A 25,691-nucleotide genomic window follows, 5' to 3' on the forward strand; every position below is an offset into this window, starting at 1 on the left:
AATTTCTTGACACCCTGAAAGCAAATTCAAAGCCAGTAAACGAAAGAAAGTTTACTATGAATTAACATGCTCAAAGCTGTGATATTTACATTCATTCTGATGACTATGCAGCTAGAAAGGACGTTATCTATTAATTCAAATCCTGGTGTACAAATCTAATGCGCAGAATCATTCAGTGAAGTGATATTCCTGGCTCACAGTTGTCATTCGTTCATAATGCTTTGCAGGTCCCATCAATAAGGAGAACTTGCAGGGATGTGGAAAGTAATCAAGTTAATTATAGAAAATTGAATAGTATATTGTGTCAACAACAAATAACCACTATAGGCTTACTGTTGATGCAATATGTGCTTAAGCCATTCAAATTGTCAAGTAAATTAGAACAAAACTGCTCTTTATCTCCTATTGGTAGCTTAACATTTAAAACCAACAATTACAGCGTTTCAGCGTAAGGGAAAGTATTGTTAGAAACAGAAACTTGTGGAAACTTACCAATGGTGTAAATAGATGATTGCCGTAATGTGAAATTGTTTAAGAAGTTTTTCATAAAGGACAACTGAACATCTTATCTGTGTGTAACATTTATTTGTACTTTGTTGTACTATAAATTAACTCAACATTGCTTCTGACTTGGAACTGTAAATTTTTTTGTTTTCTTCTTCTTGTGAAATGTTTCATTTTCAGTTTTGGGCATTTGTGTACATAGGGGAGGATCAGAGAAGAGTACTTTTATTGTAATACTATGGATGTTTTTTGTCTGTCAGGAAGCCTCGATTTAATACAGAGACTTCGCTTACTGAAGAGCCTGCCTGTGCATAATGGCTGTGTGAATTCAATTTGTTGGAATGAGACAGGGGAATACATCCTTTCAGGCTCAGATGATCAACATCTTGTTGTAACACATGGTTACAATTATAAGGTAATATGTTTGAAACTGTAAAGTTTAGTAGTTTTTATCTATACAGTTAGTCATATTACATTCTTAGTACACTCTTGATAATGGTTAAGAAGACTCATCTGAGTTTGAATATAGTGCAATTTATTAGTGCTCCATTGTAACTGTACCAGAGGGTCAATATCTCTCATATTGAGAAGTTGCGGTGTAATGTCAAACTTGTTGATCAACAAATATTAGTTGATAGATCAGAGTCTTCAGATCTCTCTCATAACACAGGTTAATACTGAAGGCTACAGTGTACTCCACATGCTCCTATTATTGAACGATAGAGCACCATAAAGTTAATATATTTTCGGGTTGATGAAAACTCTCTAAGTGTTCCCAGAGAAAATATTGTAAACACCTGCATGGAACGCAAATTATTCTGTTTTCTGTATCTGACACATCAGTAACCCATGTACTATTTCTACAAGTCACTCTGTCACTTTCAAGTGTTCATAGTAAACAATCACCAAAACTGACAATGGCCAGAAGAGTGATGTGCTGACTACATGCCCCTCCACATCTGAATCCAATGACGCCTGTCAGCTGCAAACAATCAGTAATGTTGGGCCCTCTGAGGCCTGTTCGTACAGAGTTAAGATTCACTGGATAGATATGTACCCGGTAGAGCAGTTCATAATGGGAATGAACCACCATGGTATACAGTCACTGTAAAGAAGAAATAAAGACTACTGCAAAATAGCAGTAAAACAAAGCATAGGGCCCTATAGATGCTGAATGAAACATGTTTGACTGTCAAGAGAGCAATGCATTGTGCCTTAAGTGACTATCGTAGCAGCATATTGGCAAGTGATCTTCTGCAGAACCCAAAGAAATTCTGGTTGTATTTGAAGGCTGTTAGGGGCACCAAAGTTAGTGTCTGGTCCCTAGGGAATGAGACAGGAATTGAAATTGAGGGTAGCAAAGCAAAAGCTGAAATACTTAACTCCATTTTCGAATGTTTTCAAAGGAAAACCCAGGAGAATTGCCCCAATTTAATCGCTGTGCCACTGAAAAGATGCATGAAATAAGTAACAGTACCAGTTGTGTCGAGAAACAGGTGAAATCATTAAAACTGAACGAAGCTCCAGGCCGCCCCCCCCCCCCCCCCCCCATGGACTGTACTAAATTTTTGCCTGAGTTAGCCCCTCTTCTAACCATAATCTTTCATAGATCCATTGAACAAAAAACAGTGTCCAGTTCTTGGAAAAAACACAGGTCACACTCGTCTACAAATAGGGTAGAAGAAGTGATCCACAACAACTATCCTTGACATCAATTTGTTGTAGAATCTTAGAAATATTCTGAGCTCAAACATAGTGAGGTATCTTGAACAGAATGACCACTGGATTTTGTAAACGCTGATCATGTGAAACTCAACTCGCCATTTCCTCACAATGACACTGAAAGCTTTAGATAAAGGCAAACAGGTAGATACAATGTTCCTTGATTTCTCAAAAGCATTTGACTCAGCACTGCACCTATGCTTATTATCAAAAGTACAATCATATGGGGGTAATTTGTGACTGGATTGAGGACTTCTTGGTAGGGAGAACACAGCATGGATGGAGAGTCATTGTCAGATGTAGAAGTAACTTTGTGTGTGCCCCAGGGAAGTGTGCTGGGGCCATTTTTGTTCGTGTTGTGTATTAATGACCTTGCAGACAATCAGGCTTTTTGCAGATGATGCAATTATCTATAATGAAGTACTACCTGAGAGAAGCTGAACAAATATTCAGTCAGATCTCTCTAAGATTTCTACACGGTGCATAGATTGGCAACTTGCTCTAAATGTTCAGAAATATAAAATTTTGCACTTCACTAAAAGAAAAGAGGAAAAAAAGTAGTATCCTATGACTATAAAATCAGTGAGTCACTTTTGGAATTGACCAATTCATTCAAATACCTGGGTGTGACACTTTGTAGGAATATGAAATGGAATGATCTCATATGTTCAGTCATGTGTAAAGCAGGTGGTAGACTTCGATTTATTGGTAGAATACTGGGGAAGTGCAATCAGTGTACAGAGGAAATTGCCTACAAATCACTCATGTAACAGATTCTAGAACATCGCTCAAGTGTGTTGGACCTGTACCAGACAGGACTAACAGGGGATATTGAACGTATGCAGAGAAGGACAGTACAAATGGTCACAGGTTTGTTAACACATACAGAGAAGGACACTATGAATGGTCACAGGTTTGTTCAATACATGATAAGAGTGTCAGAGAGATACAGAAGGAACTGAACTGGCAGCTTCTTGAAGACAGATGTAAACTCTCCCAAGAAAGTCTATTAACAAAGTTCCAAGAATTTGTTTTAAATGATTACTCTAGGGATATACAGCAACTCCCTATGTACCGCTCACATAGGGATCGTGAGGATAAGATTAGAATTATTGCTACACACACACAGAGGCATTCAGACAGTCATTCTACCAGTGCTCCATAAGTGAACGGAACAGGAAGAAACCCAAGTGACTGGTACAATGGGATGTAGGCTCTGCCATGCACCTCATGGTGGTTTTCAGAGAAGAAATGTAGGTGTAGATGAAGTTTTAGTGTAGATCTGCAGTATTAAATCAGTAAACATGATTTTAAATTAATTTAATCTACTAATAACAGTATGAATGGTAGTAGTAATAACGAAATTACCCCAGAGCTCGTGCTTTCTCCAGGTGTTAGCAGTAGAAATCTTACAAATTTCAATTTTGTAGCCAGATGATAAGGTTCCATAGTTGTAAAATTCAGTTACTTGAGCACAGACAAACAGTGGGTTCCTCTGCTCCCTGTGTTTTAATGAAGTGAAGTGAAATGATGGTATGGCATTGCTGGCCGAGATGCCCCGTCCAGGGAAGTTCGGCCGCTGAGTGCGAGTCTTATTTCAGTTGACGCCAAATAGGGCGACTCGCTTGCCAGTGATGAGGATGAAATGATGATGTGGACGACACCCAGTCCACGAGCTGAGAAAATCTTCAACGCGGCCGGGAATCGAACCCGGGCGCGCTGCGTGGGAGGCAAGCATGTAAAAACATGGTATAAACTGGGGAGTCATAACCTAAAAGTGCCCAGAAAACTAATAGTGCTGAAAAGTCATTCTGAGAACATTCTCCACAATTGTCCTCACCAAAGTGTTTTTTGCTTGATGAGCATCTCCCTAATCTAAAATTGCTCAGAAAATTTACAATGGTGAAAAATCATTATGAGAACAGTCTCCATAACTATCTTGGGCAAAGTATTGTTTGCTTAGTCAGCATCTTCTGATGTCACAAGTGTTTGTTTAGAGTTTCAAGATACTGCCTTTGATGACTAAGCAGATGGATGTAGTCTGAAAATAACACTAACAAATGATGAAAGGCTGCCAGTTTCTAGCTGAGGGTCAGTTTTAAAATACTTTGATGTTTTGATGGGGTATCATACTCATCATCTTGTGGCAAAGTAGTGAGATATTGCAGGTGTCGTGGTATTTACGTGAGATAGGCAAGCACAACCTCCCCATGGATACATGGGCTGAGGCTTGTGCGGTTGGTGGGTGAGAGGGTTGCTGGACGGGAGCTGTGGAGTGGTAGTGAACCGAGACTGGAGGCTTTGTTTGAATCTCTTTGTGGACACTGTTAATCCAACTCATACGCTTGTCATACTTTCAGCATATAGTTGCTGATGTGGGATTGATAGAAATTAGGTTCCATGAAAATCTCACCAACGGGGATATCAGCTCAATTCATTATGGAATCCTGTGTTAGCAGCTGAAGCCCATTCAGCGGTGAACAGCATGCGAAGTTGCTCAAGAATACCCATGCAAAGACGAAAAACGTTTTAAGATGTCTGAATTTCAAAACAAGGAAGCCTGGAAGGTCACAGTACTGGAACCTTTTTTTTTTTTACAGGTAGAGAAATCAACTATATTTATATTGGAATTCATTGAACATTTTGGATTAAACACTGACATGAACTGAGCATACAACTAAATACAAACTATTTCACATAGTATTCTGTGACGAGGAATGTCTTTTCTACTGTCTGTTGTAGGAAATATTTTGGTTTTGCCCGGTGATACTGAAATTAGGAGAGTTGGTACCTGTGACAGAAGGACAATTGCGAATCAATGTGTTTGCATTTCCTGTAGCTACTGTTGTTATGTGATGTGACATTGTTGTATTAGAAATGGTTGAACACTTTGGATTAAACACATGAAATGAATGGGTGTAAATGTTGAGAAAGGGTGCGCTAGTAATATTTTGTGATGGACCAGTTAAATGTCTCACATACCATTACATTGCCATCATTAGCTTTAACAGTCTTTCATTTATGGGAAATTCAATCTCATAAATCAGATCTTGAGAAATATGGTAAGGAGATTTCTGGCAGAAGGTAAATAATTTAGAAGTAAAAGAGACCACTCACCGAATAGTAGAATTAATGAGTCAACACACACACACACACACACACACACACACACACACACACACACACAAATATATGCATGACTGTGTCTCATTGCTTCGCTATTCTGTGTGTGGTCTCCTTTACTACTAAATTTTGTAAAATCTTGAAGAATTGTAAGAAAGATGCAGTGGATTAAGTCATATATTTTTCAGATGTTCATTGTTCAAAGGAAAATGTGCCAAACCAAATAAGGAAACAGACCCTGACTTGCAGTCATTATAGGCGTATAGGCATTCAGTTTGACTCCTAATGCCCGTTCCACAGGACAGATTTTGCATGGTGTTCAAGGTGGTGATCATTGCAGCTCCACCACACATCATATTTGTAGCAGAACAGCAATTGCACCAGATGATGCTTCCACTCCCCACCCCCAAAACACTATCTAGGCTTATTTAGACCATACTGCTATCAGCAGTTCATTAGTTTCACAGAAACTCAATATCCACGTAGCACTCTTAAAATGCTCATATATGAGAATTGTCCCAATTTAATACTCATACCACTGAAAAGGTGAATGCAATAAGTATTAGTGTTAATGGCATTGAGAAACAGCTGAAATTGTTAAAAAGCTCCAGGCCCCAATGGAATCCCTGTGAGATTCTACGCTGAGTTTGTGGCTGAGTTAGCCACACTTCTAATTGTAATCTAGTTTAGATTCCTTGAACAAAAGATCATGCCCATTTCTTGGAAAAAGGCACAGGTCACACCTATCTACAAGGAGGGTAATAGAAATGATCCACAACACTACCATCCAGTATCATTGACATCAATTTATTGTTGAATTTTAGAACATATTCTGAGCTCAAAAATAATGAGGTATCTTGAACAGAAAAGCTCCTCAGGGCCAACCAGCATGAGTTTCGAAAACATCAGTCATGTGAAACCCAATTTGCACTTCTCTCATGTTACATACTGAAAGCTTTGGGTCAAGGCAACCCATAGATATAGTACTTCTTGACTTCCAAAAAAAAAAAAAATTGACTCCGCACTGCGCCTACACTTATTGTCAAAAGTGTGATCATATAGTCTATCAAGAGAAATTTGCGACTGAATTGAGGACTTTTTGGTAGGGAGGACCCAGCATGTTATCTTGGATGGAGAGTCATCGTCAGATGCAGAAGTAACTTCGGGTGTGCCCCAGGCAATTGTGTTGGGGTCCTTGCTGTTCATGTTGTATGTTGATGACCTTGCACACAATCAGGCTTTTTGCAGATAAAGCACTTGTCTATAATGAAGTACTATCTGAGAAAACTGCATAAATATTCAGCCAGATTTTAATAAGATTTCAACATCATGCAGAGATTGGTAACTTGCTCTAAATGTTCAGAAATGTTAAATTTCACATTTCACAAAATGAACAAAACATAGTATCCTATGACTTTAGTATCAATGAGTCACTGTTGAAATCAGCCAATTCATGCAAATACCTGGGTGTGACACTTTCCAGGGATATGAAATGGAATGATCACATAGCAGGTGGTATCGGTTTATTGGTAGAATACTGGGAAAGTGCAGTCTACGAAAGAGATTTCTTACAAATCACTCATGTAACATATTCTAGAATATTGCTCAAGTGTGTACCAGATGGAACTACTAGAAGATATTGAATATGTACAGAGAAGGGCAGCCTGAATGGTCAGAGGTTTGGTTAGTCCATGGGAAAGTGTCACAGAGATACTGAAGGAACTGAACTGGCAGACTCTTGAAGACAGATTTAAACTCTCCTAAGAAAGTCTATTAACCAAGTTCCTAAAATGAGTTTAAATGATTACTCGAGGGATATACTACAACCCTCTATGTATCGCTCACATAGGCATCATGAGGATAAGATTAGAATAATAGCTGCGCGCGCGCGCACACACACACACACACACACACACACACACACACACACACACACACACACACACACACACACATAGGCATTCAAATAATCATTCTTTCCACACTCCATATGTGAATGGAACAGGAAGAAACCCTAAAACTGGTACAATCGCAAGATGGTTTGCAGAGCATAGATGTAGATGAAGATATGAAAGTCCTGTTTCTGTGTGTACCTCAGCTAAGGCATTGCTTGATAGTGGTCTGCTTTACTATGTCTGGGAATAAGTTTGCCCATAACAGCTTTCTTTAGTGACTGTAAAAGTACGTATAATGTAAAAATCTAAGTTCACTGGTGACACACCAGTTGTAAAATTCATTTCTTATTGCCAGTTGTCTTACACGTTCCCCCTGTGCCATACTGTGTGTGTGTGTGTGTGTGTGTGTGTGTGTGTGTGTGTGTGTGTCCTAATGTCATTTTTGTTGTATAACTTTACAATTTAAAACTTTGTAGTGCATTTTCCAGGTTCTTACTGATCTGAAAACTAGTCACCGTGCCAACATATTCAGTGCTAAGTTCCTACCAAGCAGTGGTGACACAAGTATCATCTCATGTTCTGGTGATGGCATAATACTCTACACTGGTTGGTACTCCTCTGTGATGTAGATTAGACATGGATGTATGAATTTGGAAATAATTGGCCTCATAATAGAAATATTTTCCAATAGACTATTTTATAATGTATGGTTATATTACAGTGCATTTTTTGAAGTTTTATGCAAAACCTGGAAGGAAATTACTTTTCTATGAGTGAGCTTTGAATAATATTAACTCAGAATTTGTAGTCTTCCAGCACCTCACTGAAATTTTTATTAAATCTAACAGTTCCGTTTTGTTTACTTGAATACCCCATTAATATTTAAGTCAGTGAAGAAGTTGCTTGAGTTGAGTGTTTAATAATTTGTCACTACCACAGTTTTATTGTAACAACATATTAAACAGACACAGCAGATCTGGAACAGGGAAGGATTTTGTGGCTTACATGAAAATGTGGCCTAAGGACAATGTGCACATAGAAAGTTAACTTTTTGAATAACTGTGTAGTACGTACAAAATTGTAACACATACTAACCAAATGGATGATTTGACAGCAGATTCTTTCTTAAAAGAATTTTTATCACAATTAATGTTCCTATAGCAATTGTAAAATATAGTCATGACATCAAATTTAGTTCTTAACATTTAGAGAACATTACCAGATATGAAGTTTTGTTATGGTTTTAGGACACATTTTAGGAAAGGTTTAAAGGCCATAATCACTGTACACTTAAACATAACCTCAGATATTAACACCTTTTCTGTAATTACCATGTTTCTATTTTTGGTGTTCATCAGATTTTGTTATATCAGGTAGTTACGTATTCTCTGTCAGTGACTCACAAATGTAGGCACCTTTAATGTAAAAATGTTTGTGTTAAATTAATCAACCAAAAGATATTTTGCATCATTTCTTATTTGCTTGTTTCTTCTCACACTATGAGGAAGCCAACTGCACATAATAGTAAATTTCTTTGAAGATAAGTAACCCTGGAAGTAATTTTGGGTAAATAGTTTCATTTTCACGATTTGAAATAACACAGTGTCAATGCTATTTCAGGATGCTAAAAAAACTGTATGAGGTAACCTTTTACAAATTAAAGCAAAGTCCTCCACTCTAAATGTAGCATCCTGTTGAGAGTATAATGAATTTGGTGCTCTGTCCCATGTGAAGGGAAAAATTACGATTTGTTATTGGTTTTCAGTAATCTAGCTTGAAGTTTTGATGTAGCAACATTTTATCAAACCCATTACATCACTGAACTGTATTTGTGAGGCCACTTTCATGGTACAATTTTGCGTGCGCATCATATATGTTATTTGTGTCTGTTCTGAGGTGGATAGACATTTATTTGCTTGTTTGTCATACCACTGTGACTGGAAGTAAGTCTGATAAGTTATGCCTCCCTGGGAGCTCATGTCTCCTTTATGAGTATATGCAGTGAACATGAGACCTTAAGCCACCACATAATTGTTCTCTTTCTTTCCTATGCTGCAATTCCCCCAATCTTCATCCCCCCCCCCTCTCTCTCTCTCTCTCTCTCTCTCTCTCTCTCTTTCTCTTTCTCTTTCTCTTTCCCTCCCCTTCCCCCTCCCTCTGTTGTGCCCAGTTGACCTTAGTATTGTATCTTGATGCCACTATGTCTATTCTTTAAATTGTTTCTTCAGGTTGTTTTCCTTGCTTTCTTCTCATGATTATCTTTTTGGTAAAATATTATAGTCCTTGCTTTTGGGTTTGACTCTGCACCTTTTTTTCCAAATTTTGACTGTAGTGTGGACCATATGGTGGAAAGACCTAAGTGGGACACATCCACAGGACAGTAAAATCACCTATGCATTTCCACTATTTGGATATCTACTGTTGCCAACAAGCCACCATGGTAGCCAATCCGACATGTTGGGGTCATCAGGCGTCAGGTACCTTCTCCATCATTACCATCTGACATTGCAGGATTTTGGTGGTTGATGCTCAAGCTGTTACTGCCCTATGCAAAATGTCTTTCCTTGTAGGGCATATTGAGTCTGAACTATGGCCTCAAGCAGGAGGATATAGCCATTATTGGGTGGCACCCTTGAAGAGCTTTGACGGATAGATGGCAGACATACTGCCCACAGCCTTTCCTTCCTGTCACTTGGACAAGGGAATGATTAGAAAACAAGAAATGAAATTTACTCATTGTTTAGGTCGTGCTAGGACAGATTGTCATTCCAGCACAACAATGACATTACTGTTTGTTAAGTATGTCAAAGATAATTTTGATGAACTAGTTACCCTGGAAAAGAGGTGGAATGGATCTGTGTAGAGTAAAGTAGAAACTGAAATCCCTATCTTAAGCACTCCAAACCAGAAACATTTTAGGAGATGTCCCTATCACTATTGCCCCACCCAATATCCTATGTACAACCAAAGGCATTATATTTCAAGTGTAAAACACTCCAGCTGAACAAAGAACTCAGAGCAAACATAGAACATCACAGCATGAATTTTGTACAGCATATATAGAAGGTCTCAAAGGAAAATTGGGTTGACATTGTTGCTTTCATATTGGCATTTGAAGGACACATCCTACCAGAAAACATAAGAATCGTGGCATATAGCTGTGGCACTAAGCCTTACATTCTGCTACCCACAAGGTGTTTCTCATGTTTTAGTTTTGATCATGTACCATCTTTTTGTCCTTCAGAACCCATCTCTGGCAATTGTGGCAGAACTCCATATGATGACCACCCTTGTGAAAAAACTTCGCTGTGTGCAGTCTGCCCAGACCATCATTTTCCCAGTGTTGCAAGTTGTCTCAGTTTTTAAGAAGGAAAAGTGAACACAGGAACAGAGTATACCAAAACTCGAATAAGTACGAATGTCTCCATTTAATTTATATGAAAATGAAATTTGTGAAGGCTATCGTTAGCAACTTCTCTTTTCCAAGTTGTGAACTACCTATCACATCAATAAATCATTCGAGGAAGAAGTTACTACTTCCTTTTGACATCACCTAAGCTGAGTCTTGCTGATAGCAGTCACTTCCATCCTCCACCCTTCTCCTTAGGTGTGTTCTCCTCTAGCATTTTAACTGCCTGACACGCAAGAATAACAATTGCTGGGAGGAGTGGATATGGCAGCCGGGCCATAGAACAGTCCTATTGTCTTTTTATTTGGATAAAGAAGCTGAGGAAACCTCTCAAGAATTTGTAAAGCAAAAACTACATTGAGAGTACCACTTGACTTTGAATATCCCCCATGTGAGACAGATCTGTTGATTAATTAATAAGACTTAATTACTGATGGACAAAGTTCAGAAAGTACAACAGGCTAAGAAGCAACTATGGATTTATTAATGGCTGTGTAGATGACACTTATGAAATCTGAATAATGAAATTGGATCATGAAATTCTAATAACAACTTACGTTCAAAAGTCATTCACTCTGAGACGATATTACCTTCATTCATGCTAACATTAAATATTATTCATGTACACAGCCAAATTCATATTCTGGCTCTGTTTCAACAATGTCTCTTATTGACTCTGGCCAGTTGTGTTTGACAACCATGACTATCATGCTGCCTATCCAAAACGAGTTGTAACCAGAGATTTAGCGAAGCTTTTCCGCAACTCACAGAGGCTATATTTATTCTCGTATTGACAAAGGTACGGAAGTGGTAACCCCACTTCCCCATAACTCTTATATTTTTGACCTTGGATTCCTCATGTGTTTGTCAAATCTAAGGGCAGAAACTCAAACAGGCCCTGACCAAAATATTCAAGTTATTCAAGAAAGATTATAAAAGGCAAGAAAGATCAGACACTCACTGATGTTGTGGGATGTCTATAACTAATATACAAATTGCATAATTAACATAGCCATAACTACTGTAAAGACATATAATGTCAACAAAAATAAACAATTATGAAGGCAACGTCCAAGTAGGTAATAAACAAATACGGAGAAAACTTGTTAGTGGAATACAGTCATAGAGGAAAAAGGGACCAATCTAATCTAACTTTGAAACTGTGGCCACTATTAAATAATCAAGAAGATAGCACTTTTAAAGATACTAATTAATAAACAAGATCACTTCCGTAAAAACACAGTCATTTACTTCTGTGTAAGCACTCAGTCTGTTATGTAATTAAGTAGTATGAAATCAGTGTCAAATCTTAAAAGACTTTAAAAGTAATATTTGGTTGACTGGTTGATGACTCTCTGTCAGTGCAATCATTTGATGTAACAGTTGAACTGTGAATATTTATGGAGTAAAATGCTTTTTCATAAAAGTTAGTTATGTGAAAAAGAGAGATCTAAAGACATAAAAACATCTTGCAGCAATATTCAGATCATAGTAGCCTAAGATAAATAATAGATGTCATCAAACAAGATTATTAAATCATTACATTACATAGCGTCTAGATAAAATTGTTTCATCAGAAAATTTGTGTCTAAAATTGGTAGTATAAGTTTGCTTAAAATGTTAGAGTATGATTCAGAAAGACCTTCAAAAATGGTAAATTCCCTTTTTTTTATGTAGATGCACTTTCATGATGCACTATTTAATTCACCATTTCACTATGCTCTGTTTTTAAACACTTCACTCTGACATACTCATATACTATGTGCTCAAAACATACGTTTTTGATATTAGGTGCATTGTGTTGCCACCTACTGCCAGGTACTCCATAACAGCGACCTCAGTAGTCATTAGACATCGTGAGAGACCAGACTGGGCCACTCCACAGAACTCACGGACTTCAAAAGTGGTCATGTGATTGGGTATCACTTGTGTCATACGTTTGTACGTGAGATTTCCACACACCTAAACATCCCTAGGTCCACTGTTTCCGATGTGATAGTGAAGTGGAAATGTGAAGGGACACGTACAGCACAAAAGCATACAGGCTGACCCCATCTGTTAACTGACAGAGACTGCCGATGGTTGAAGAGGGTTGTAATGTGTAATAGGCAGACATCTATCCAGACCATCACACAGGAATTCCAAACTACATCAGGATCCACTGCAAGTACTATGACAATTAGGTGGGAGGTGAGAAAACTTAGATTTCATGGTCGAGCGGCTGCTTATAAGCCACACATCATGCTGATAAATGCCAAATGATGCCTCGCTTGGTGTAAGGAGCATAAACATTGGACGATTGAACAATGGAAAAAACATTGTGTGGAGTGATGAATCACGGTAGACGGTGTAATGATCCAATGGCAAGATGTGGGTTTGGCAAATGCCTGGTAAATATCATCTGCCAGTGTGTGTAGTGCCAACAGTAAAATTTGGAACCGGTGGTGTTATGGTGTGGTCATGTTTTTCATGGAAGGGGCTTGCACCCCTTGTTGTTTTGCATGGCACTATCAGACCACAGGCCTAGAATGATGTTTTAAATACCTCCTTGCTTCCCACAGCCGAAGAGCAATTTCAGGATAGCTATTGCATCTTACAACGCGATTGAGCACCTGTTCATAATGCATGGCTTGTTGTGGCATGGTTACATGACAGTAACATCCCTGTAATGGACTGGCCTGTGCAGAGTCCTGACCTGAATCCTATAGAACACCTTTGGAATGTTTTGGAACGCCGACTTCATGCCAGGCCTCACCGACTGACATCAATACCTCTCCTCAGTGCAGCACTCTGTGAAGAATAGGCTGCCGTTCCCCAAGAAACCATCCAGCACCTGATTGAACTTAAGCCTGCGAGAGTGGAAGCTGTCTTCAAGGCTAAGGGGTTGGCCGATACCATATTGAATTCCAGCATTACTGATGGAGGACGCCATGAACTTTTCAGCCAGGTGTCTGGATACTTTTGATCATGTAGTGTAGCATGAGAATATCATAGCAAAGAGGACAAGATATAACAGGCAACAAGGGATGCCTCGTGAAGAAAATGATGCATCGTGGAATGCAATGAACTTGCATTGAAGTTGTGGGCATAGTACATATTCGGATGGCATGCAGTTTGACAGACACGCAGTGGGGAGGTAAGATGGTGGGCTTTGTAGCAGCTGCTCATGTGATGTCCTCAACTGGAAGCACCAGCAGTTGCAGTAGACAGCAGCTGGCAGTACAGTTGTCACAAAACATGCACTCCAGTGGCGGTGGCAGTGGGTGATTGGGGTCCTAGTGCACTAGTGTACCGACTGAGGCAGAGATGTTGTAACAACATTAGTTGTATGGCAAAAAAACAACCAAGCATTGTGTGTGGGCAGAGCCTACTGCACTTGTCATGAGGGCGTGATTAGTTTTAACACTCAGTGACTTCTCCATGCATATAAAGAAAGGAAAAAAAGGATAGTAGTATATATGGCATGACACTTTCTATTGTGAACTTACTGAAGATACCCAAACCAGTCTATACATTCACTGGAGATACGCAAACCAATCTGTTTACATGGAGATAATGGTGCACTACAGTGTGTAGAAAGTTCTTGAACATATGAAATGTAATTTCTATCAAATACTTGAAACCAATAAGTCTTTGTGATAACTCTTGTAAGTTTTTGGGTTGATCCGTTTGCAAAAGAATTATCCTGTTGATTGCTCTGGCATCAATACAATCCTGACTATACCATCTTGCGTCATTACTACCTGTATGGGACTAAAATACTCGCTATTTGATTGTTGGATGATTCCAGTGTCCAACATTTTGTGAATCTCCTTGTCAGTGCTGAAATTTTTGGCTGACCAAAGAGAGTAAGATTTCACAAGATTCTCTCGTTATTCTGGATTGAGACAAAATAACACTTTGTGGAACCTCAGTATCTCTCTCAGCTCTTTCCTTTCATGTTTGGCAAGTTCTGGTAATTTATTTAGTTTCACTTGAATATTTGCAGCATCATCATTTATGTCATCCCCTGACTTCATGTTGTTATCTTCGTCTTGAAATCGGAGAGTCATATCTCCCACTTTTTCTTTCACACAGACAATACTAAACTTCATGCCCAGAGCACTCTCACAACCTTCATCTTCAATTTCTGTGGAGCAAATCTTATCTCTTCTTCTTTATTCTTCATGTAAGCACATCCTTCTACAAGATGTAATCAGCATGATCTTTCTGCCACCCAGCTGGTACCGAAGGTGATTTCAGTATTAAAAAATGGAACAACAAAAACTGGCTGCTCTGAGCTTTCTACCAAAATTTGATACTTCAGCAGAACTTGATCTCTGATTGGCTTGCTCTGATACCCAAACATGTTTACAGTTCGGAGTCCATTCACTGGAAAAACTGGCATATTTACATGATCATTAAATTCTTGAAATAACTTCTCTGCAGTTGCACTCACCTCCAAACCAGAATCCAATAAGGTGAAATAACTTCTCTGCAGTACACTCACCTCCAAGCCAGAATCCAATAAGGTATCAACACCAACTCCACGTACATCATCTGTAACAATCGGTTTTAGGGTGTACTTAGTACATTGCTCATCTTTCTTTAATAAGTGTTCCATAATGTCATACCCATTGCCTATGTGCATTGTTCGTATTATAATGGGTGACCCATTTCTGTACATTCAGTTTCAGAGTGGGTTGCATCCGAAACTAATTACAGTTTTCCTGCAAATCCCGAACTGGAACCACGTTATCATTTCTTCCCTGTTGGGGGGTGATCAATTGTAAGTCTCACAATGGTCATTTCTGTGGCTTACACAATATCTCCGCCACCCATCATATGGTTGTCTAAACTTACTGTATCTCCTTGGTGTATTATGCATTCTGCCGATTTGATGCCCTAAAATTCTGTTCATTATGATACTCATTTTGTGATGTCTCTTCGTATTGCTTTTTCATGTCGAAATGATTGTCCTCACGCCTCCTTTTGTGGTTTCAAGAGCTTCTATTTGGTCTGTCATAAAATATACCTTATTTGCTTGAATAATCCGTGCACCCTAATTTTGAAGGAGGGGATTTTTTTTTTGGCATTGCTTTATTAAAAAAAAAAATCGTTTCAACATAATGATGTGCTCAAAATTACATATGATATCGATTGGTTTGAAGAAAAGCATCATAATCTTCACATACTGTTGTGTGGGTTGATAAATCGTTAAAACGCTACTGATTCAGTGGTGTGCAGCTGGCTGGGCAGTTGGCTTTATACACACATCTAGTGGTTGTAGGATGGATGTTAGGTCTCCAGGGATAATGACTAAGTAAGTTTTCCCTTTTTGTAATTTGCCTCGCACCTCCTTAGTTTTATGTCTGCGGAACATGTCCGGGACCAACATGTTATGTAAATTCGGTAACACACCAGGACGACATTGCCAAACATGTGTCACCCAGTCAATCACAAGGTCATTACCCATCCATCCTTTCAGATTCGCTCTCACTAATATGCCTTTCACTGATATTTTTGGAACAATTTCTCTTTTAAATATCACGTAAGGTGGTAGCTTTCGTCCATTGTCAGGTAAACACATCATCACTATACACCTTTGCTTCTCACTGCCGCCAGTTAATGTCGTGTGGCTGGATTCTCATTTCCTGTTCACGTTGTTGTTGAATGCCATCTCAAAATAGACTGGTATTTGATCCACGTTACCAATTTGTGATAATATACAGGACTGTTCATGTCGCAGATTTATCACGTAACAATGAAAATGCACAATTTTTTCCTAATAATCATCTGGAAGCTGTTGAGTGATGGTAGTTTCCCTTCAGAATCCTAATCCATTTCGGTTGAAAAATCTTGATAGCCAGCCCTGGCTTGCTTTGAAACTCATAATGCCTATTGATGAAGGTTTCTCGGCTCTCCAGCCGGGTGGTAGTGTCATACTACCCATCCTCATGGAGAGCGGGGTATTTATACATGCGGTCACCCCCCTCCACAAGACCTCGGGAGGCTGCGGTGGACAAGCAGCGTGTGCGTGGTGGTTGGTAGTACCAGTCGTCCGCGGTGGCTGTGTTCGGTTCTCAGTGTAAGCATTCTGTCTGCGTCCGCAGCAGAGAATGCTGACAGGCGCACTCCCGATGGATTGCAGCTATTGCAGGGTTCAATGCTGTGCTGAGTTGGTATCCCTCATCCCTGCTGACCAGGTTGTCATGAATCCTGATTCTTTGATAATACTTTCCCAGAAGCCAGATACTCGGCACAGCACCTTCGTGTTTTTGAAGTTGGAGGTGTGTTCTTCATTTATGCTGTGTTCTGCTATGGCTGATTTTTCTGTGTGATCTAGTCGCACACATCTGACATTTCCTTCGCAGCATTTAGATATACAGCACTGTTTTTGTCCAGTGTATTGTTTACCACATTCGTATGGTATGCTGTATATTCTTGGTGTGTTAAGCTTCAGCGGGTCTTTGTCAGAACCTAGGAGCTCCCTCGTCCTCGATGTTGGGTAGAGAACGATTTTGATATTGTATTTGCCCAGAAGTCCTGCAGTTTTGGATGAGAGCGGACCCACATATGGAAAAAAAACGTGAGTCATTTGTCTTCTTCTTCTTCTTCTGGGGTTGTCACTGCTTCCTTCTTCCTTTTAAGCGCACTGTTGATATGCGTTTCACTGACACAGACCCAAGAAACCTTCATCAACAGTTTATGCCGGGAAAGCCTACAGTCACATATTGTATGCCTGGTTCTTTGGCTAAAGCCAATGCTTTAAGTTGGCCCATTTCACTTGTCACTGTGCATCCGTATTGTCATTTCTCATCTACATAATCGCAGAGCCTTTTTTCGAGGTCCAAATGCTTCGCTTTTTGGCTGCGAAAGGCCTGGCGATTACTGTTGTTTTCTTGAAACCGCGTTTTGTTTTTTCGCCAATCTCGATTATAACTCTCACTCACATTGCACTTTTTTCCCCACTGCACGGTTTCCAATGTTCTTGGCTTCTTCAATAATTTTCAGTTTTTCTTTAGTAGTGTACGAGCGATAACAAGAACTTGTAACCATAATTAACAAGTTTGAAGATGTTGTTAGTGCTTCACTTCTAATGTGTTACTGACACATCACAGACAGAGGCCACAACAATGCAATAATATAATGTGATCTATTGTTGTAGGTGGAGCAGTACCAACCTAGTTTCGAATAATCTGTGCACCCAAGTTTTTCATCCTTAAATTTGGGAAAAAAACATGCGTGGATTATTCGAATATATACAGTACATCATTGATATCCTGGTATCTTGAGAGAGCACTTTCTCATGGGCAAGCAGTGGTAATTGCTGAACTACGAGTTCTGTGCTTTGACAGACTCATCCAGATATATATTACAATCTTATTACATCTGCAAAAACTCATGAATGAATGGTACTGCCCGTGCAGCCATATGATGGCGGTGTCAATAATTTTGACGTGACTGCCCACTTTTGTGCGGTAGACCAAAATTTATTCGAGGATATGGTCTGAAATTTACTGAAACTATTGTAACTATCAGCAGCTCTCATGTTTCGTGTCTGTGCACTGTCTTTCAAATAACTCATACGGATATCTATTTTTTGTTTCACAAAATGCAATGTTGTGAAAGCATGCTTAACTTGGCATGTGAAAAAATAGGATGTAGTCCTTGAGCCGGTATGAATTCATGAAATTTACATGTACCAGTACTGGTATCAGCAGTCATGCTTGGCGTTGTACTCAGTGTAAGACAACATTTCTCTTGTACCATATTTTTCTTCTAGCATACGCTCATCCAACGTGGATTGCAGCATGTTTTCGACCTAAGTGTCCAGGGTCATCGATCGTTCCTGTATGCCAACTACCATTTTAGAGAGTACCTTCTTGTGCAGTGAACAATCCTTCTTTACTGTCACAATCTCCTTATTGATTTTACTTTCCACCTGACCGAATGTGACTTTGACTCGATTGTTTGACCATAACTCCACCATGTAACCATTGTGATTTCCTGTGAACATATCAACAAATTTCCTTTGAAACTTTTTAAATCCATCTCAAAATGGCCACACTCTCTTTTTGACATGGTCCTCCATGCAATTAATAATTTGAACAGTTTGCTTCCTTAGATTAATCGGCAGTTTTCTGTTTAAGATCGTCAATTTGCTGGGCATTTTGCTATTTAAGATCATCACTATGCTGCCTAAGATCAGTCTTAATTTCCTTAATGTAAGTGAGCAATTGATTGTACCCCACTATTACTGGCCCATGGCAAACTGTTGGTTTGGTAACCTCTATTGTTGAGATGACTACCATTCCCCTAGTTCATTATTCTCATTATTTAAGGTGCTGTTACTAAACAAAATTCCCTATTCGTTTTCACAATCAACATTTATAATTGGATTGTCCTGCGTATTGATATGTCGTCTTGATGGTATCGTCACTTTGACATTCACTGTCAATCATAGCATGTGCCTTACTAGTTCTAAAAGTCACATCTTTTCCCAGTTTATAGTTAATAAATTGTCACTCTTTTCCAGTTTTGTTTTTAGCAAGAGAAAGTGCTGAAATCATAGCCCGTAACACATGTCGTCATTTGCGAGACTCCCTGTGCCCCACTTAATTGAGAATAACACCTCTCAACGACTCATTGACTAATTAACAACATTTTATTACCAGTGGATTAAGTTCAGAAAGTACAACAGACTGAGATGCAACTATTGATTGTTGAATTCCATTGTCAATGACAGTTATGAAATCAAAATAATAAAATTATGCCATGAGAACCTGATAACTAGCATTCAGAAGTCATTCATTCTAGGACGACATTCCCTACACTGGCGCCAATGTTAAATAATATTCACACATGTGGCCAAATGCATACTATGACACCACTTTAATGATGTTGCTTTTCAACTCCGAACGACAACCATGACTGCCATGGTGCACACTCAAAATGAGCAACACATATCTCATTGTTGTAACCAGAGAGGTTTAATCAAACATTTCTGCAGCTCAAAGAGGCTATATTTATTCTCAGAATGATAGAGGTGCAACAATAGTCACCTCACACCAAGATGCAGCAATAGATATTACACCCATCGCACAGGAAGCCATGGAAAAAATAGTGACTGAAATCTCCAGTTAAACTCCTCTTTTAATGAAAATTTAATGAAACACTAATGGTTATCACCTCCATGTGGTTGAAGTTTGAGCAGTTGATGCTGTATGTGTCACACTGTAAGTGTCATGGTTACTGGAACCCTCCTGCTTTCCATAGTGACTTACGATTTTTAGTAACAATACAGCTGGCACAGAGAGTGCTTGTAGGGGTGTTTGCACTCACCCACTTTTAAGGACCAAGCTCTGTTGAACACCATACTTAAGGCTGTAGCTACTAGGATCTTCCTGTCTTTGTAACTATTTGCATTTTATCTCTCCCCCACAAATATAGATATATTTTAGAAGGAGGTGGTGGAGCTATTTTGTCAATTACACTTCCACCTTCTTCCCTTTTGTCCCCTTGTCTTTATTGTTATTGTTGTGTTATTTCAAAACCTACAGTTGCCTGAGGGGCAGCATCACTACAGATTGTGTGTTCAACAGGTTGAACAGCTTTTCCTGGATTTTTAACCTTTTGTGTGATGCAAGGTATTTGTTGCAAGTAACATATCTCGATTTCCAACCAATAGCTCAGTACATAGTATCAATACTAGGAATATGAACAACCTACATAAATACCTAAAATCATTTACCTGGTCCAAAAAGGAGTCCAATATTCAGGAACATACATTTTCAATAAACTGTCAGCAACCATTAAAAACTTGGTTTCAGATAAAGCAGTGTTTAAACAGAATTTGATAGGCAACTCTTTCTACTCTATAGATGAATATCTTAACAGGGACTGTTGTGTGTGTTGTGGTGGTCTTCAGTCTTGAAACTGGTTTGATGCAGCTCTCCATGCTACTCTATCCTGTGCAAGCTTCTTCATCTCCCAGTACGTACTGCAGTCTACGTCCTTCTGAATCTGCTTAGTGTATTCATGTCTTGGTCTCCCTCTACGATTTTTACCCTCCACGCTGCCCTCCAATACTAAATTGGCGATCCCTTGATGCCTCAGAACATGTCCTACCAAGTGATCCCTTCTTCTAGTCAAGTTGTGCCACAAGCTCCTCTTCTCCCCAATCCTATTCAATACCTCCCCATTAGTTATGTGATCTACCCATCTAATATTAAGCATTCTTCTGTAACACCACATTTCGAAAGATTCTATTCTCTTCTTGTCCAAACTGTTTATCGTCCATGTTTCACTTCCATACATGGCTACACTCCACACAAATGCTTTCAGAAACGACTTCCTGACATTTAAATCTATGCTCGATGTTAACAAATTTCTCTTCTTCAGAAATGCTTTCCTTGCCATTGCCAGTCTACATTTTATATCCTCTCTACTTCGACCATCATCAGTTATTTTGCCCCCCAAATAGCAAAACTACTTTACTACTTTAAGTGTCTCATTTCCTAATCTAATTCCCTCAGCATCACCCGACTTAATTCGACTACATTCCATTATTCTCGTTTTGCTTTTGTTGATGTTCATCTTATATCCCCCCTTCAAGACACTGTCCATTCCGTTCAACTGCTCTTCCAAATCCTTTGCTGTCTCTGACAGAATTACAATGTCATCGGCGAACCTCAAAGTTTTTGTTTCTTCTCCATGGATTTTAATACCTACTCTGAATTTTTCTTTTGTTTCCTTTACTGCTTGCTCAATATACAGATTGAATAACATCGAGGAGAGGCTACAACCCTGTCCCTCTCCCTTCCCAACCACTGCTTCCCTTTTCATGTCCCTCGACTCTATAACTGCCATCTGGTTTCTGTACAAATTGTAAATAGCCTTTCGCTCCCTGTATTTTATCCCTGCCACCTTCAGAATTTGAAAGAGAGTATTCCAGTCAACATTGTCAAAAGCTTTCTCCAAGTCTACAAATGCTAGAAACGTAGGTTTCCTTTTCTTAGTCTAGCTTCTAAAATAAGTCGTAGGGTCAGTATTGCCCCCACGTGTTCCCATATTTCTACGAAATCCAAATTGATTTTTCCCGAGGTCGGCTTCTACCCAGTTTTTCCATTCATCTGTAAAGAATTCGCGTTAGTATTTTGCAGCCGTGACTTATTAAACTGATAGTTCGGTAATTTTCACATCTGTCAATGCCTGCTTTCTTTGGGATTGGAATTATTATATTCTTCTTGAAGTCTGAGGGTATTTCGCCTGTCTCATACATTTTGCTCACCAGATGGTAGAGTTTTGTCATGACTGGCTCTCCCAAGGCCGTCAGTAGTTTTAATGGAATGTTGTCTGCTCCTGGGGCCTTGTTTCGACTCAGGTCTTTCAGTGCTCTGTCAAACTCTTCACACAGTATTGTATCTCCCATTTCATGTTCATCTACATTCTCTTCCCTTTCTGTAACATTGCCCTCAAGTACATCACTCTTGTACAGTCCCTCTATATACTTCTTCCACCTTTCTGCTTTCCCTTCTTTGCTTAGAACTGGGTTTCCATCTGAGCTCTTGATATTCATACAAGTGGTTCTCTTTTCTCCAAAGGTCTCTTAATTTTTCCTGTCGGCAGTATCTCTCTTACCCTAGTGAGATAAGCCTCTACATCCTTACATTTGTTCTCTAGCCATGCCTGCTTAGCCATTTTGCACTTCCTGTCGCTCTCATTTTTGAGACGTTTGTATTCCTTTCTGCCTGCTTCAATTACTGTATTTTTATATTTTCTCCTTTCATCAATTAAATTCAGTATTTCTTCTGTCACCCAAGGATTTCTTCTAGCCCTTGTCTTTTTACCTATTTGATCCTCTGCTGCCTTCACTACTTCATCCCTCGAAGCTACCCATTCTTCTTCGACTGTATTTCTTTCCCTCATTCCTGTCAATTGTTCCTTATGCTCTCCCTGAAACTCTGTACAACCTCTGTTTTAGTCAGTTTATCCAGGTCCCATCTCCTTAAATTCCCACCTTTTTGCAGTTTCTTCAGTTTTAATCTACAGTTCATAACCAATAGATTGTGGTCAGAGTCCACATCTGCCCCTGGAAATGTCTTACAATTTGAAACCTGATTCCTAAGTCTCTGTCTTACCATTATATAATCTATCTGAAACCTGTCAGTATCTCCAGGCTTCTTCCATGTATACAATCTTCTTTTATGATTCTTGAACCAAGTGTTAGCTATGATTAGGTTGTGCTCAGTGCAAAATTCTACCAGGCGGCTTCCTCTTTCGTTTCTTACCCCCAATCCATATTCACCTACTACGTTTTCTTCTTTCCATTTTCCTACTGACGAATTCGTCACCCATGACTATTAAATTTTCGTCTCCCTTTGCTACCTGAATAATTTCTTTTATCTCATCATACATTTCTTCAATTTCTTCGTCGTCTGCAGAGTTAGTTGGCATGTAAACTTGTACTACTGTCGTAGGCGTGGGCTTCATGTCTATCTTGGGCACAATAATGCGTTCACTATGTTGTTTGTAGTAACTTATCCAAACTCCTATATGTTTATTCATTATTAAACCTACTCCTGCATTACCCCTATTTGATTTTGTATTTATAACCCTGTATTCTCCTGACCAAAAGTCTTGTTCCTCCTGCCACCGAACTTCGCTAATTAATCTATCAATTTCGCTAATTAATCTATCCATTTCCCTTTTTAAATTTTCTAATCTACCTGCCCGATTAAGGGATCTGACATTCCATGCTCCGATCCGTAGAACGCCAGTTTTCTTTCTCCTGATAACGACGTCCTCTTGAGTAGTCCCCGTCCGGAGATCCGAATGGGGGACTATTTTACCTCCAGAATATTTTACCCAAGAGGACGCCATCATCATTTATCCATACAGTAAAGCTGCATGCCCTCGGGAAAAATTACGGCCGTAGTTTCCCCTTGCTTTGAGCCATTCGCAGTACCAGCACAGCAAAGCCGTTTTGGATAGTGTTACAAGGCCAGATCAGTGAATCATCCAGACTGTTGCCCCTGCAACTACTGAAAAGGCTGCTGCCCCTCTTCAGAAACCATATGTTTGTCTGGCCTCTCAACAGATACCCCTCTGTTGTGGTTGGACCTATGGTACGGCTATCTGTATCGCTGAGGCACGCAAGCCTCCCCACCAACGGCAAGGTGTATGGTTCATGGGGGGGGGGGGGGGGGGGGACTGTTAGACAAGCTTAAATAAAAATGTCTTTTAGATTTTAGTTTTGACAGCTCTTGGTCACAACGGTCAAGATTAGGCATTTTGTGTATGATAAATTTATTAAAAGTGCAAAACCGTGTTTCATTCTGGCAGTGTATTACCGTATTTACTCTAATCTAAGCGGCACTTTTTTTCCGGTTTTTGTAATCCAAAAAACCACCTGCAGCTTAGAATCGAGTGCAAAGTAAGCGGAAGTGCTGGAAAATGTAGGTAGGTGCCGCCACAACTAACTTCTGCCATCGAATATATGTTGCGCTACACAGGCATGTTTTGCAGGCACAATGATAAATACTGGTGCCAAAACCTCTGCGTCAGTAAATAAATTTAAAAAAAAAAAAGGTGGAAGATGAGCTTTTTTCCACCCCGAGTTTTGACCACTGCATTTTCATACATTATCCAACGAAGTAAATACAAATTCCGTATTGTTCATCTTAGAATGTAGCAACATTTCAATATATTATGAAAATCCGACTGGCAAGACTGTTTGGGGTGTTTGTCAATATGGCCAACTCTACGTTCTGAATTTTTTCCTACCTGTGAGAAGAAATGGTTGCTAATAGGAACTTTCTGAATTGCGAATCACATGCAGTATTCTCTTCACCATAAGAATAATACGAATATAAACATTTTGCCATGTATTCTTTCGTGTTTGCTGCTATCTCATTTAAATCCTGTCTGCCTAATAAACTACGAAACTATCGTGAAACAACAGCAAACGCGGAAGAATATACATATCATGTCGTGTTTATATCCGTATTATTCTTATGCCTAATAGTGATACAGTCAGAAATGAAGCACGGCAATTGACTAGATTTTTAAATCTAAGATGACTCCAATTTCTGTGCAGAATGGAATGTACGAAAGACGCGTCTGCAAAGATTTTCAAACGGAGAAAAATTTTTGCTAAACTCTCCTTCAGAACATCTTCTATCATACACAATCTATTATTTAGCTCTTACTGATCATTATCAAAGAAAGCAGCAGCGCAAGTAACAACAAATAGCAGTCTCTTGCCATTGTTTCGCTAATAAGACGATTTCTTTCTCTCTTTTTTAATTGTAAGCGGCGGTAGCGCGCACAAAAGCAAGCCATGCCGCGAGCGGTGACAGGCTGTAAACACTCATTATCAGAATGTGACAAACATTGCATGACACAGTACAATAATGCATTTTCAGCTTAGAGTGACGTAAACACCTATAATAAAAAAAACCACACTTATCAAATCAAAGAAAGATAAGCAATCAATTCAAACCAGACGAAGCACGTGAAAAAGGAAGGGTACCCGTATAAATACGGATGGAGCGTCTGACGCATAGCAGTGGGTACCTAGTAAAGCTTAACTGCTAAGCTTATGTCTTGAACCAAACTACCAAATTGTGTCTCATGTTACAATGGACCAACTTTGTTTCGATTTGGAGGTGTGGCCTAAAACTTTTCTCTCCCCTTGAACTGCAAGTCTCAAATTTCAGGTGCGGCTTAGATTTGGGAATTTTTTTTTTTCCTTGATTTCGAGTCTCATTTTTCATGTGCGGCTTAGATTCGAGTGCGGCTTAGATTCGAGTAAATACGGTAATTTTGTAAATATTAGCAGTTCAAGTTTACTGTAATGTATTCACCTACTTTGACAATCTCCTGATCAATGAGCAGGGTAGTAAGTCTTACATTCAATGTTTTATGTTTTTTTATTTTATATTTTATGGCCCACAAGAATCATGTCATTTTTGGGTCTGTCAAATGAAAACTTAATCTAATCTATTGAATACAAGGACGCCCACACATTTTAATCTTTTCTGCGGCATTTGACT

General features: G+C 39.2%; 1 protein-coding gene across 2 annotated transcripts in view; it reads left to right on the top strand.

The window, feature by feature from the left end:
- Positions 1-25,691, top strand: part of LOC124715119 (DDB1- and CUL4-associated factor 6-like) — a 185,413-nt gene that overhangs the window by 871 nt on the left and 158,851 nt on the right. For both annotated transcript variants that reach the window (XM_047243075.1, XM_047243077.1), the window contains exons 2-3: positions 765-919; positions 7,733-7,850. In XM_047243075.1, coding sequence (XP_047099031.1) covers positions 765-919; positions 7,733-7,850 — 273 coding nt within the window. The remainder of the gene's footprint in view (positions 1-764; positions 920-7,732; positions 7,851-25,691) is intronic.

The sequence above is a fragment of the Schistocerca piceifrons genome, chromosome 1, assembly GCF_021461385.2.
Source record: "Schistocerca piceifrons isolate TAMUIC-IGC-003096 chromosome 1, iqSchPice1.1, whole genome shotgun sequence".
NCBI lineage: Eukaryota > Metazoa > Arthropoda > Insecta > Orthoptera > Acrididae > Schistocerca > Schistocerca piceifrons.